Raw genomic sequence first — 15,171 nt, 5'->3', positions numbered from 1 at the left:
TTGGGAGCATCTCTGCCATCATAATCCTCTCAGTTAGTGTGTACCAGATTGCAATCACTCTCTGGGTGAAAACATTCTTCCTCATGCTCACACTAAACCTCCTGCCCCGTGACCAAAAGCTTTTGTCCCCCAGTTTTAGATATCCCCGTCATGGGGAGAAGTGTCCTACCACCTAATATTCCCCATCATTTTGTAAACTTTAATAACATCTCAATGTTCTTGAAACAAGACTAACCCAGCTGCTCCTGTCTCTCCTCATAGCTGAGACACTGCAACAAAGGCAACATTCTGGTAAGTCTCCTCGGCAACCTCAGTGCAATCACATTCTTCCCATAATGTGAACAGTTTTCCAGCTGTTTTATATAGTTGTACTATAACCTATTTCCACTTTCTATGCCCAGGCAAATAAAGATGGTATTTCATTTCATCTGAACTATCCCATTTGCTTGTGCTGCCGCCTTCAGAGATCTCTGGGCATACAGTATATAGCACTTCCCAAGATCCTTTCATTGATTGTGTAACTTCATTAGTTCTTCCAAAATGCATCATATGTTTCCATATTCCCATATGATGTGGAAAGAACTGAGTCAGGAATGTGGTGGAAAACTCTTCACCTGTCTGGATGAGTGCAGAGGCAACAGCACTCAAAAAACTTGACATTGTGCAGGACAGAGCAGCCCACTTGACAGACACCCATCCATAACCATTCACTCACTCCACCATCAGCAGTGGCAGCAGATGTGCCAACTACAAGATGCACTGCAACAACGCACCACAATTCCTTAGACAGCACCTTAAATACCCATGAGCTCCACCACCGAGGACCAGAGCAGCAAAACCACCTTCAATCCACACACCATCCTGACTTAGAAATATAATGTCATTCCTTCACTACAACCGAGTCAAAATCCTGCAACTCTCTCTCTACAGCCTTGGGGGTATAACTACACCACGAGGATTGCAGTGGTTCAGGAAGGCAGTTCACTTCCACCTTCTGCAGAGCCCAATTGCCTTGAATGAATAAAAGGTATTTGCTGGACCTCAGACTAATCATATTCTCCATTAGTTTTCTCCCCACATTCTCATCAACTCCCCCAGATGCTACTCGGATCAATTTACAGTGTCCAATTATCCTACCAACCGACATGATTGTATAACATTGGAAGAAATTGGAGCACTTGGATAGCCAGGGAGAACAAGCAAACTCTGTGCAGACAGCACCAGAGGCCATGATTGAACTTCAATCCTTGGTGCTGGGAAGCAATAGCTCTACTAACTTACATCTGCCTTTTCATATGGTTCTGTATGGGTGTCAATAGTAGTGAACAGATATACAATGGGTGTCATGTCATCAGATGTCATTACATCTTTGAAAATAAGCTTCTCTTTCGTTTGAAATGCTACACTGACTTTGAATACATATTCCTTTTTGGATCTCAGAGTAATTATATTCTCCATTAATTTTCTCCCCGTAATCGGATCATCTCTTGGTTCTTGGTTCCTTGGTCCTCCAAAATATTCCAAATGGAATTTAAACTGGAGGTGGTGAAGGGAGGGCTTAAGCCAGAAAGGGTTATTGGGAAGAAAGAGCTACTTTAAATTTAGTTGCATCTGGTTGGGTAACTATAGTTGGGTGGAAATTATTCTTTAATTGTGCGGGGGAAGAACGAATTGCTGTATACATCTGCCTTTGTAGCTGGAATCACAAATTGGATCGAATGCCCTCGATCCAATTTGTGATCCCAGCTACATGACAGATGTCGATGCTCCTACTTGGTTTGGGTTTGGTGTAGGTCTTGTAGTCTATGTCAAGCTGACCATTTAACATTTTGTAAAAACAGGTCAAACGGTGAGCTTCACGTCTGTCTTGGAGAGGGTTCCACCCCAGAGAATTCAGAAGTTTGGTGACACTCGCTTCTCTCTCATAGGTGTTAGTAACAAATCGAGCTGCCTGTCTTCGGACACGTTCGATGGAAGAAATCTCTACATAGACGCTATTCGGATCAATTTACAGTGTCCATTTAACCCACCAACCAACATGATTTTATGATATGGGAGTAAATCGAAGCACTTGGAGGAAATACATGTAGAGCCTGGGAAAACGAGCAAACTCGTGAAAGAATATCCATTGGAATACATTTTTAATCTGATAATAAATTAAATAATTAAGGTGGTAGACACAGAATCCTTCACCGAGTCATTACTAACACAAGGTGCAGAGGTTCAAAATCACCTCAGCATGTGCTGATAAGCAATAAAAAGCAACGCTATCGCTGTGAGAACAAACGTCGCAGCGGTTGAAGAGCACGCACTCTCTATGGTGTCCTATCACAATTTGCTTTGCTTAATTCCAAGGAAAGAGGTCAAAATTGAAATTCCTCAGCCCTGGAATGAATTTATGGAGCAGGCAGGTTACATGAACTACTGAGTGACAGAAACCAGATGTTTTTTGCTTTCCACTGCATTGCTAATGTCACCGAGCATTCCATAGAAGGAGGTCCCATTACTTTCTATGTCTATTTCCATTTACACAGCAACAACAGTAGGACCATATCCAGTGTATTGTGAATTAAAACTGCTCTGAAGGGCCTGTCCCACTTGCGCATCATTTACACGTAATTTAAACAACGTCATTTACGCGTCACGAAGCACGCGTCATGCCACGCAGTGATGCGCGCATGGTTCGTGGTGACGTAGGCAGTGACGCGTGGCCGCCCCAGGCTTTTGGGATGTACAAAGTCTTCGAGTGCCATCTGCATGACGCTCAAATGACTCCCAAGTGGGACAGGCCTTGACAGACCAGGTGGTGGATATAAGATGAGCTTGCTTGGGGGATTCTCCTACATTACTACTGTAACACTGTAACATCACTGATGTATTGACAATAGGCTCTGGCTTGGACAGGATCTCCTTTGGGTTGTGAAACTGAAGACAGGAATGGCAATTGACCTCTGCCTGTATCTATTGTCCTGGGGATAACCAATAAAACAACCCTATTTTTACATTTAGGTTGATCTTTCCGGCTTGTTCCAATCTCAGAGCTTAAAGATCATAAATCGCTTCAGGGCATACAATTATGTAGTGTCTCTACAGGACTGGGTACCCGCCTCTGCAATTTATGAGACCCTCATTGCAGGGTGAAGGGTGATCAGGTCAAAACAGCAGGGCTTATTTAACATCAGCCACTGATCCATTTTCCCATTATCTGAACCTGGAATTGCAAACAAATATTTCCAGATAATTACAGATCTTCAGATACTACATAAGTGCGTAATTTGCATCAATAGCCCCTTCCTTGGAAAAATGCAACGTTTAAAAAAAAAAGATCCCTTTAGAGGCATAAAGATTCATATTGCAACTTTATTCAGTGGAGAAATTTTCAGTAAAATTATGCATTTGCCTCAGACAAATCAATGAAGAAATTAGGCAAATTATATTTTTTGCAAAGTCATTTTCCTGAGGATTCAGAATGTTTTTGAAAAAGATACGTGGTTTGAAACTTTCTCAAGATTCTGGTATTTTTGATTAAAGCCTAGGATTTCCTTTTGAACACTTTAAACCACTTCCTTTGATTTTGCTGAGGCTGCCTTCAGGTCTCTATTTAAAAAAAAAAACAAGCAGGAGTGACCTGCACTCAATAATGGAGGTTTCATTAGAAAACAGAAACACTATTCCAACCCCTATAGATCCAGCACCAGAGGTTAATAAGCAAGCCCTGAATAATACACTGCAGCTTTCAAGAGTCAATAGTCTTATTATTATTGGCTACACAACTTGTATTCAATAGACTCCGATGGTTTACATCTCGAGTGAATCTGTGCCGGAACTGTTGATAACATGTAATTTAATTACATTTTGTGAACTTGACCCGAGTTCTTTTCTTACTTTTAGAATTCTTTAACTTCAAAACTATTAGGAAAAGAAAGTGATGCCATGAATGTACAATACACTCCAGAGTCAGGAGCAGTCATTAATAATGATCATGCAAACTAAGCTGAGCTGAACTACGGAATAGAGCGTCAATTTAAAGTGGTGAGAAAATCTCATTTAAAATAAAATCAAGCAAGAAAAAGTGGCATTCGCTGCTTAAACTGCAGTGGTAAAGCTTAGAAATATTTGACAATGAAATGGGACTCAATAGCTCTCGTTTGCACACTATACTTGCTAATCTAGCTGAAATTTTATACACAGCCCTTGCGTACACTTCTTAGCTTGACTTTTCTATTTTGAAGGGTGCAGGCACCATACACACAAACCAGAAGCAAGCGGAGTTGCCACTTGGTCGTCCCAGGCCTCCATGAAGCTGAAATGATGCCACGCTGCCAAAATGGATTTGAATGATCCAGCAAGCACATTTTATTCAAACTGAATGAAGCACAAACTGTTTAGCAACAGGAAGAATTTCACCCATTTAAATTATTTAAAACGATCAAGTTCCTGTAGGTTTCTGACCGGAAGAAGAGTAGGTCGCGCTGATTTTCCATTTGATTTTTAGATGATGTTGGAGTTTAAGAAGTACTGATGGAGTACTGCAGCTGTAGTTTTCCAAGACTCCAGACTAATCCTGTTGCTGCCTGATTTGGGCATTTTGGTGACCAATGCTTTGGTATGTGGCAGGAAAGGGAGAATGAGGAGAGAAGAAGGGCTTTCAGCAAGAATGCGAGCTGAGCCTCTGGGGCTAGAGAATCTCTCTCCACATCACCTTATCTACTAGAGCAGGGAAATAAGGATGGCAACTCTCATCAGTAGTCTGCTATTTCTTTCTACAAGCCTTCAAGCCCTCCAGAATGACTTTCATAACTAGATGTAGCCCAAAGCCTAAATTGCTTTAAACACCACTAGCCAGCTTGAACCAGTACAAGCCACATGAAATTAGACTCAATGATTAAATGATCATGTACCAGAGCAATAAATCCTATTTGAGTATAGGAGCAGGGAGGTTCTACTGCAGTTGTACAGGGTCTTGGTGAGACCACACATGGAGTATTGCGTACAGTTTTGGTCTCCAAATCTGAGGAAGGACATTATTGCCATAGAAGGAGTGCAGAGAAGGTTCACCAGACTGATTCCTGGGATGTCAGGACTGTCTTATGAAGAAAGACTGGATAGACTTGGTTTATACTCTCTAGAATTTAGGCGATTGAGAGGGGATCTTATAGAAACTTACAAAATTCTTAAGGGGTTGGACAGGCTAGATGCAGGAAGATTGTTCCCGATGTTGGGGAAGTCCAGGACAAGGGGTCACAGCTTAAGGATAAGGGGGAAATCCTTTAAAACTGAGATGAGAAGAACTTTTTTCACACAGAAAGTGGTGAATCTCTGGAACTCTCTGCCACAGAGGGTAGTCGAGGCCAGTTCATTGGCTATATTTAAGAGGGATGTGGCCCTTGTGGCTAAGGGGATCAGAGGGTATGGAGAGAAGGCAGGTACGGGATACTGAGTTGGATGACCAGCCATGATCATATTGAATGGCGGTGCAGGCTCGAAGGGCCGAATGGCCTACTCCTGCACCTAATTTCTATGTTTCTAAACACTATTGGTACAGCTGGCAAATGCTCCCTTGTTCCAGAAGATTGTGAGTGGCTGCTCCCGCCTGAATCTCCAGACATCCTCACCATTTCAAATAACTACATTGGGAATGACCTTTGCCAATTACAGCGTTCTTCTGATCTCAGCTCCTCCTGTAGTACTGCAAGGTTATGGGCAACAGGTTTTGCTGCTAGTGTAGAAGTGCAGGGCTACGGATAGCTGGCACCGCTGGTCCTGTTGAACTGCAGGGCTATGGGTAGTCAGTACTACTGGTCCTGTTGAACTCCAGGCCTATGGGGATCTGGTACTAGTGCTCCTATTATTGCAGGACTATGGGTAGCTGGTACATCTGTTCCTGTCGAATTCCAGGGCTATGGATAGCTGGCACTACTGCTCCTGTTGAACCACAGGGCTATGGATATCTGGTACTGATGCTCCTATAATACTGCTGGGCTATGGACAATAAAATGTTGCCCGTCCCATAGGGCTGTAGGATTATGGGCAACTGTGTTACTTCCACTGTTGCTAAAGCTGCCAGTAATCACCTTGGTCCAAATTTTATGTCTAAGCAAGAAACGAGCTGAAGTGACGATTAGATAATGCATATACAAGTCCAACGTGTGTATAACTACTGCCAATTTGTAAAATTAACTTCAGAATTTCTATAGTTAACTTCTAAAGTCTGTATCATAATCACTCTTCACACAAGTCTCAAAAGCAACATATATAATAAGTTGTTATGGGATAATTTATATAATTTCTTTATCCATTCCTGTCCCTTTTGCTATCTGGACACTATTCAGGCATGGGCTGATAAGGTTGATAGGTAGCAAGTGACATTTGCAGCACTTAAGTACCCAGACAATGGCTATCTTCAACAAGAGACAGTCTAATTACCTCCACTTGATATTCAATCGAACCACCCTTTAAATTGCCCACATCAAAATCTAAAATAAACTATACAGCTGCCAGGTTTATAGTTACGAGCGGTTTGTAAGCTGGATATTCTGTGGCAACAGCCTCGGTTTGGGATTCATGAAAACTTTCCACCTTCAAATAAACACAAATTGACAGTGGGATGGAAGACCTGTCACTTTCCTGGAAGACCACAACTCTCATAACAGTTAAAAAAAAAAACTCAGCACCATTCTGGACAAAATAGCCTTCGTGATCAGCACTCAATTCTCTACACTAAACATCAGCACCTGTCCGCCATTGATGCATTGTGTTTAAGAAGGAACTGCAGATGCTGGAAAATCAAAGGTAGACAAAAATGCTGGAGAAACTCAGTGGGTGCAGCAGCATCTATGGAGCAAAGGAAATAGGCAAAGTTGGGTTTCGGCCTGAAACGTTGCCTATATCCTTTTCTCCATAGATGCTGCTGCACCCGCTGAGTTTCTCCAGCATTTTTGTGTACCCACTATTGATGCATCCCAGTTAGTGTTCACATCTACAAAATGCACTAACAATATCTCAAGAGTTATTCAAGGCATCAACAAGGACAAGAGCTCAGACAAATGTGAGCAACTTTAGCTCCAAGTTCTCTTCAGAGCTATCTGATGTAAATATGTACCAATATCATTATATTTCTGTTTTGTTAAATTCATGGCACTTCTGCCCAAACAGCATTCACTACACAGACTTCAGCAGTTCAACACAGTTCATCAGTACCTTCTCAAGGATAATTAGGGATGAAAAATATTTGTTTGCAACAGTCTACCAAAAATACTTCCAAAGCTGTGAAGAGATAGTGTGTATCTATCGCAAGTGGTAGACAAGGTTTGGTTTATTATCCGACCTCCCTATTTTGTCAACTTGAAAACTTTAAGTGGAGTTTGGAAACAAAACTTTTGGATACAGAGCTGAAAATACAGCACCTGAGTTAATTGGCAAAGTGAGTGTTGTACGGTATTCCACAGTATTTATGGTTGGGGAAGGGAAATAAATAACCGTTTCACCTCCTCCTGGATCTTTCGTAAAATGTGTAGATACCAGGGGAGCAGAGAAATTGTTTGAAAATGCTCAGCCCAAGATTAGAATAAAGAATGGAAAAATAAGGATCTATAGATGCTGGTTTACAAAAAAAAAACACACTAAATGCTGGAGTAACTCTTTAGGTCAGGCAGCATATCTGGACTACATAATCAGTCTGAAGAAGGGTTCCGACCTGAAATGTTCTCCAGAGATGCTGCCTGACCCGTGGAGTTACTCCAGCACTTGTCTTTTTACAGTAACAATTTTTTAATTGATTAGGGTGCTTTTAATAACCAAAGGACTATTTCAAGTCAAGTCAAGTCAAGTTTATTCGTCACATACACATACGAGATGTGCAGTGAAATGGAAAGTGGCAATGCTAGCGGACATTGTGCAAAAAGACAAACAAACAAACAACCAAGGACAACAAACAAACAAACACCAGGGAAATGGTGAGTTAATGACATGTTGGGGGAAAGGTCCAGGGAGATGTGGTGAAGTGAACTTGAAGTTACAGAAATGAATATTCATACCCCTGTAAGCTTGGGCAGCTTACATTTAGAACGGAGACGAGGAAACACTTTTTCTCACAGTGATTGGCGAGTCTGTGGAATTCTCTGCCTCAGAGGGTGGTGGAGGCAGGTTCTCTGGATGCTTTCAAGAGAGAGCTAGATAGGGCTCTTAAAAATAGCGCAGTCAGGGGATATGGGGAGAAGGCAGGAACGGGGTACTGATTGGGGATGATCAGCAATGATCACATTGAATGGCAGTCGGTGCTGGTTCAAAGGGCCAAATGGCCTACTCCTGCACCTATTGTCTATTGATCATGGCTGATCACCCACAATCAGTACCCTGTTCCTGCCTTCTCGCCATAACCCATGACCCCGTGCTATCTTTAAGAGCTGTATCTATCTCTCTTGAAAACATCCAGAGAATTGGCTTTCACTGCCTTTTGAGGTAGAGAATTCCACTGATTCACAACTCTCTGGGTGACAAAGTTTTTCCTCATCTCCGTTCTAAATGGCCTACCCCTATTTCTTAAACTTTGGTCCCTGTTTCTGGATTCCCCCAATATCTTTGGTTTAAACTGGCATCTTCAGTTCCTTCCTACCTCAAGAACAACTAATTATGATAAATGGATAATAAATAATTTCCCCAACTTTGATGACTAAAAGGTAAACATATGTTATCAATGCTTCAGTTCCTATCAGAAGTTTGTTTAACACTGTGTGCACCTTTAGTGTGCCATTTGAGTGGTTGTCATCTTTTGAGTAAAAATCAGTTTAAAAAAATGTTACTGTAAAAAGACAAGAGTAAAAAAACAATCAGAGAAGATTCCATACATGAAGTTGCTTCTTGAGCTTGAAAATGAAGAAACGTGGTCCTAATACTGACACATGGGATTAGATGGTCACAAGGGTCAGCATGGTTGTAGTGGGCCAAAGGTCCTAATTTTTATGCAGTATGTCTCCATGACTGACTATTTTCTTGTCATCCTTATTTTACATTCTGTGTTTCTCCCTAGCTATTTCTTTATGTCCACACAATAAAATTGATATATTAATAATAAATACAGAATGATTCATGGAAACTGTAAAGACCCAAAAGTGCTATTCTTTTCTCAGTTTTCTAACATTGTGGTTCATTTATCGGACAGATTAAAGCAATTAATAAATTTAAAACCATAGACATATGTCTGGGAACATGAGATTGTATTATCAGAAAAATGTTTACAAGAAAAATATTCCTGTAGCACTATTCATCACCGAACTCTATATTGTCAATTATCTTACCAGCAATGTGCTAGGCTTTAGTAACCCCATTGTGATTCAATGTTGTAAAAGATTGGTGAACATAATTTATGGAAATGTTAAGAAATGATCAAAAATCCCAGAGAAAAGTTTGCTGAACTACCCCCCATACCTTGCCAGCATTGCATTTTCTTCATCCCGAATATTGTGCCCCTGTTTGTTCCAGGTCATCCCACACACACCATGTGGACACCCAATTGAACTTAACAATGAGGATCATCACAGGAACAATCCGTTCAACACCACTCCCCTGGCTCCCTGTCCTATCCAACACAGCCCCTCCACACATCCGGCGAGTACTCCTCACTCAAAGGATGCTTCAAAAGACCAAAAACTCCCCTCACCTGCCAATTCATATGGACATATTCAACCCACCCACTGCTCGACTTCCATCTAGACGACCAATTTGGAAGAACCCACCACCAGCTGATTTCACCATCCAATCAGCTTGGAAAAAGGAATGGGAGTCCAAGGACATCCCAAATAAACATCTGGTGTCAGACCCCACCCTACCGGTCCCTGGCACCAATCTCCCAAGGAAGCAGTGGACGACGCTGAATAGATTCAGGACTGGACATGGCCCCTGCTTGGCCAACCTTCACAAATGGGGCAGCAGTCCAACCCCACGGTGTGCTTGTGGAGAGCAGCAAACAATGCAACACATCATTGAAGCATGCCCTCAACAAAGACTCAAAGGAGAACTTGTCACCCTTCAAACAGCAAATCAAAAGGCAACAGCTTGGCTAAAGGACTTTGCATTCGCTAAATAAAATAAAATTGTGAAACCATGGAAAATTGAAAACAAACATATTCATACTTAACCTTGCTCTGTAACAAACATTTGAACAAATGTAACAATTGATTTTATTAAAGAAATATAAATAACTTATTTTAAACTTTAAACTGAAAAGCCATCACAGCTTTGAACTTCAAGTTCCTGATTTTCAAATCCCACATAACCCGATTGTTTCTAGGTTTTCAAATTTCTGTACCCTGTATTTAGAATTTCAAAAGAATATCTCCCGCTTACGCCGCATCTGTTCCCAGGATGAGACATTCTATACCAGGGCATCGGAAATGTCCTCGTTCTTCAGGGAACGGGGATTCCCCTCCGCCACCATAGATGAGGCTCGCACCAGGGTCTCATCCATACCCCGCAATACTGCTCTCTCTCCCCATCCCAGCACTCGCAACAAGGGCAGAGTCCCCTGGTCCTCATCTTTCACCCCACCAGCCGGCAAATACAACACATAATCCTCCGCCATTTCCGCCACCTCCAACGTGGCCCTACCACTCACCATATCTTCCCATCTCCCCCCATGTCTGCCTTCCGCAAAGACCACTCCCTCCGCAACTCCCTTGTCAATTCTTCCCTTCCCTCCCGTACCACCCCCTCCCCGGGCATTTTCCGTTGCAACCGCAAGAAATGCAACACCTGTCCCTTCACCTCCCCCCTCGACTCCATTCAAGGTCCCAAGCAGTCGTTCCAGGTGCGACAAAGGTTCACCTGTATCTCCTCCAACCTCATCTACTGCATCCGCTGTTCTAGATGTCAGCTGATTTACATCGGGGAGACTAAGCGGAGGTTGGGCGATCGTTTCGCCGAACACCTCCGCTCAGTCCGCAATAACCAACCTGAACTCCCGGTGGCTCAGCACTTCAACTCCCCCTCCCATTCCCAATCCGACCTCTCTGTCCTGGGTCTCCTCCATTGCCAGAGTGAGCAACACCGGAAATTGGAGGAACAGCACCTCATATTCCGCCTGGGCAGCTTGCACCCTGATGGCACGAATGTGGAATTCTCCACAAATTTTGCTAGCCCTTGCTGTCTCCTCCCCTTCCTTAACCCTCGAGCGGTCTCCTCCCATCCCCCCGCCCTCGGTCTCCTCCTCCTCCCCTTGTTCCTTCCTTCTCCCCTCCCACCTCCCCCATCAGTCTGAAGAAGGGTTTCGGCCCGAAACGTCGCCTATTTTCTTCGCTCCATAGATGCTGCTGCACCCGCTGAGTTTCTCCAGCAATTTTGTGTACCTTCTCTCATCTCAAGGTTGCCTAACATGCATGGCTGGCATAGTCAGGTCTCGTAGAACTGAAAAGTGCTGGAATAACTCAGTGGATCAGGCAGTATCCCTGGAGAACATGGATAGGTGATGTTTTGAGTTCGGACTCTTCTTCAGACTAATTCAAACATCAGTCTAGAGAAGGGTCGCAATATAAAATGTCATCCATGCATATTCTTTAGGAATGCTGCCTGACCCTACGAGATACTCCAGTATTTTGTGTCTTTCCTTGGTAAACCAGCATCTGCAGTTCCTTATTTCTAGTCAGAACATGGGATCATTACAACAACAAATTGCTAGATTTTACATAGAAACAAGAATAAGGCACACCTGTCCACACTCAGAGCGCAGAGGCTCAGCACTGTGATCCCCGCCGATGCTTTCTGTAAGAAAGGCATGAGCTTGCAAATAACAATCCCAAAAGGCCAATTTGGAGCCAGAAGCTGGAAAAGATGTTTAGCAAATGTCAGTTAACGTGGCTATGCAGAGAGAACAAATAACTACAAATTAGATAAAAAGAAATAAATTATGAAACAATTATCCCGTTTCACCCCAAAGGAAAAATAGAATAATGAAACGTGTTAACAGCCAATGAAAAGGAAGTAGAAGCTACAAGGGAATAAACTAAGACACATAGAAATTAGTCGTAGGAGCAGGCCATTCGGCCCTTCGAGCCTGCACCGCCATTCAATATGATCATGGCTGATCTTCCAACTCTGTATCCTGTACCTGCCTTCTCTCCATACCCCCTGATCCCTTTAGCCACAAGGGCCACATCTAACTAAGAGGTGTGAAAAGGGTGCAGGTTTACACGGTGAAGCACATGGACCTTATAGACGTTAATGGGGATGCCGATCGTGATGTAGAACAAGTCTCCCAGGGCCAGGCTCCCGATCAACAAATTGGGTCCATTCCTCATGCATTTGTTCTTGTAAATTATCCTTAACAAAGTGGCGTTTCCGATCACCCCGACCACGAAGATGACACAGGAGATGGCCGCGTTGATGTACTTGAAGGTGCGGCCACTGTCGAGCGCCTTGTGACAGGAGGGGAAATTGCTGGCATTGGCAGCCGACGTGTTGATGTCCCGTAGCCCGCCCGGGATCTCGGTGGTCCGGCTGTCCCAGTTAGAGAGCCCGTTCTGCTGGGACCAGGCTGCGGTCGAGAGAACCGGCTCCATTTGCTGGGAATGAGAATTGAGTCTCCCCGTGGTCTCGTTTGCCGACCTGGGGGATTCCCCGCTGACCACGGGCGACAGCGCCAACCCAGCGAGAAGCGAAATCCAACACAAAGTCGTCTCCATTCCCAGGGAAATCCGAGGCAAACTCGCGGGGAGAAGTGGAGAGGAGAGAGGGGACGGAGCGCACCAATTTCACGCGTTAATATCGCCCCAAGCCGGCAGCTCAATGCTGCCTTAAAGAGCGGTGCAGAAAAGCTGGTGGTAGATCTCCCCCGCCTTCACTTCCCCAGCGCCCCTTGTCCTGGGCTAGAGAGGGAGAGATCCAGTCAGTTCCCGGTTCCTTATCCGGACAGGGCTCGGTGCTACAGCGGGCGTCTGATCCAAGTGAGGTCCGTCGCTCTTTGCAGCTTCTCTAAACGGAGCGATGAGAATGAGAGAGAGAGAGAGACAGAGAGAGAGAGAGTGGGACGAAAGTGGCACCAGTCTCTCCCTCCCCCAGGCTGAGCAAGGACCCGTTGCTCTGGGAGGCGAGTGAAGGCAGGAATGAGCAGAACAGAGCAGAGCATCACAGTGACCAGCAAACAGCAGCAGCCAGTCTCCGCTCAGTTCACTCGCCTCTAGTTACACCGGGCGGGACACGGCGAGCTTGATACAGATACAAAGCGCTTCCCTTCTCAGCGGGGCATTGATCACCGGCAATAAAACACCACTTGAACATTATATCCCCTCCCATCCAATTAGTCCTTTGTCCAATCCTCCCCTCACACACACAATCGTGGGGTAACGTTAAAAGTAGCTGAAGAGCAAACCGTGACTTTAAAAAGGGACTTTCGCTCCGATATTAATCGGCTCCGTGAACATTTGTGAAATCGCATCATCCCCGCTATGTTATAAACATCGAGTAAAGCAATTATCCGCTAAATGTTTTGAGTTCTATGATTTTGTGTCTGCAACGCGCGGCGCCCCGGGATTTTGCAAAAATCTTCGCGCGGCAACTGCGTGACGTATCCCTTCCGCGCGCCGACGTACTGATGGCGTGACGCTGACGTACCGACGTGAGTGTCGCGCGCGGTTATGCATGAAGCACGTTGCTCTGCTAACTGGTCACCGTGCGCTAATCATGCGTCGCCCGTACCCTTCATGCGCCATTTGCGTCATTTGAGTGTCGCGTGACCACCCGGGTGACGCGCATGTTTTGACAATTTTTCATGATAGTATATTAGATAGATAGATAGATAGATAGCCTTTTATTGTTATTCAGACTGAAGTCTGAACGGAATTGCAGCCGTCATACATATAATACCATACAATAAAACACCAATAAAACACGTCACCGTGCGTCAACGTCCGTAATCATGCGCCGCCCGTATGGAGGCAAAAGGCTTAGGTCTGCAGTCTCTCTTCCCTCCTCTGCGCTGGGGTGATACCCCCCCCCCGCAGTCCCGCGGCTCAAACACTGCGGCCCGGGGTGGTTGAAGCTGCCGCCCTCCAGTTCTGCAGACGCAGCCGCTGGCCCGCGGCCGAACCCCGGACTCAGGCCACCACTGCCAGAACATCGTCCCAGCCACCCTCACGTGAGTACTGCGCCGTATTCAGCCTCGGCTGGGCCGCCCCGACATGGGCGTCGCTTCTCTATTTGATTTTCACTGGGAAAATCCTTGCCACAAAGATCGGACTGTACGAATGACATCCCAAATGGCTTCCAAAAGAGCACTTGACTCGCGACTGTCGTACTGCTAGACGATTTTCGCGCGACAGTCACTGATGACCCGCGACAGTCACGTAAATGACGCGCAAATGGGACAGGCCCTTAAGAACCATTCGGGTACGATTTTCAAAGACAGCAGCATGAAGGTGGAAATGGGAAGGCAAAAGGCAGAGGTCAGAAGATTCCAAGTCCATTCTCTAGTGGTTTGGTGAAACTGGCCGGGATAAGAGGACTAATTGGATGTGAGGGGATATATGTTGGTGGGAATTTTAGAGCTTTACCTATTTCAAGGCGATGGTAAAGCCGTGTGTCAATGGCTTTGTAGAGAAAGTGAAGATGAGGACTTTGATTGAGCAAGACCTGGCTTGGGGAAGAACTGGACAAGGTCAAAGGTCACATGATAGGGGCAGAATTAGGCCATTCAGCCCATCGTGTCTACGCCATTCAATCATGGCGGATCTATCTCTCCCTCATAACCCCATTCTCCTACAAACTTCATCCATTGATCTCAATGGCATGAACATCAGGAAGCTGGGGGATTTAAAAAAAATACTCATTAGGCTGCAAAGAAGAAAGCTATTCCTGTGGCTCCATGATGCAAAAGGATACATTGGTCACATAGATGAAACCTGGATTCATGAAAAAAACTGACCTGATGAACTGCATTTCCAACCTATCGCTTGGGAAAATATGAAGAAAAACCTTTAAATATTCTGTTGCGATAACCTGGTATAAGATTCTGTTTGAGTTAGTTATTGACTCTTCAGAACACAAAGACTGAATCTGAGAAGGTAACCACTAAATTACAACAGAAACAAAAATAGTAAGATTAAACAAGAACTTACCAGTTTGAAGTTTGATCTTTATTTTATGAGGAGTTACGATGAGCGATTACGTGACGAAGCCCACCAG

At 44.4% G+C, this 15,171-nt stretch overlaps 1 protein-coding gene across 3 annotated transcripts in view; it reads right to left on the bottom strand.

Annotated features, from left to right (window-relative positions):
• ednraa (endothelin receptor type Aa) overlaps nt 1-13,287 on the bottom strand; it is a 92,195-nt gene extending 78,908 nt beyond the window's left edge. The window contains exons 1-2 of one of the 3 annotated variants that reach the window (XM_055646501.1): nt 12,201-13,287; nt 11,702-11,814 (exon numbers count right to left, since the gene is read on the bottom strand). In XM_055646501.1, the coding sequence (XP_055502476.1) occupies nt 11,702-11,814; nt 12,201-12,674 (587 nt within the window). In that variant the 5' untranslated portion in view covers nt 12,675-13,287. The remainder of the gene's footprint in view (nt 1-11,701; nt 11,815-12,200) is intronic. The other 2 variants (XM_055646483.1, XM_055646497.1) reach the window with 2 other exon arrangements.
• Between the last annotated feature and the right edge of the window lie 1,884 nt (nt 13,288-15,171).

This window comes from Leucoraja erinacea, chromosome 1, assembly GCF_028641065.1.
Source record: "Leucoraja erinacea ecotype New England chromosome 1, Leri_hhj_1, whole genome shotgun sequence".
Classification (NCBI taxonomy): Eukaryota; Metazoa; Chordata; class Chondrichthyes; order Rajiformes; family Rajidae; genus Leucoraja; species Leucoraja erinaceus.
The sequence above is the reverse complement of the archived record's forward strand: the minus strand, read 5'-3'. Positions and strand labels throughout refer to the sequence as shown.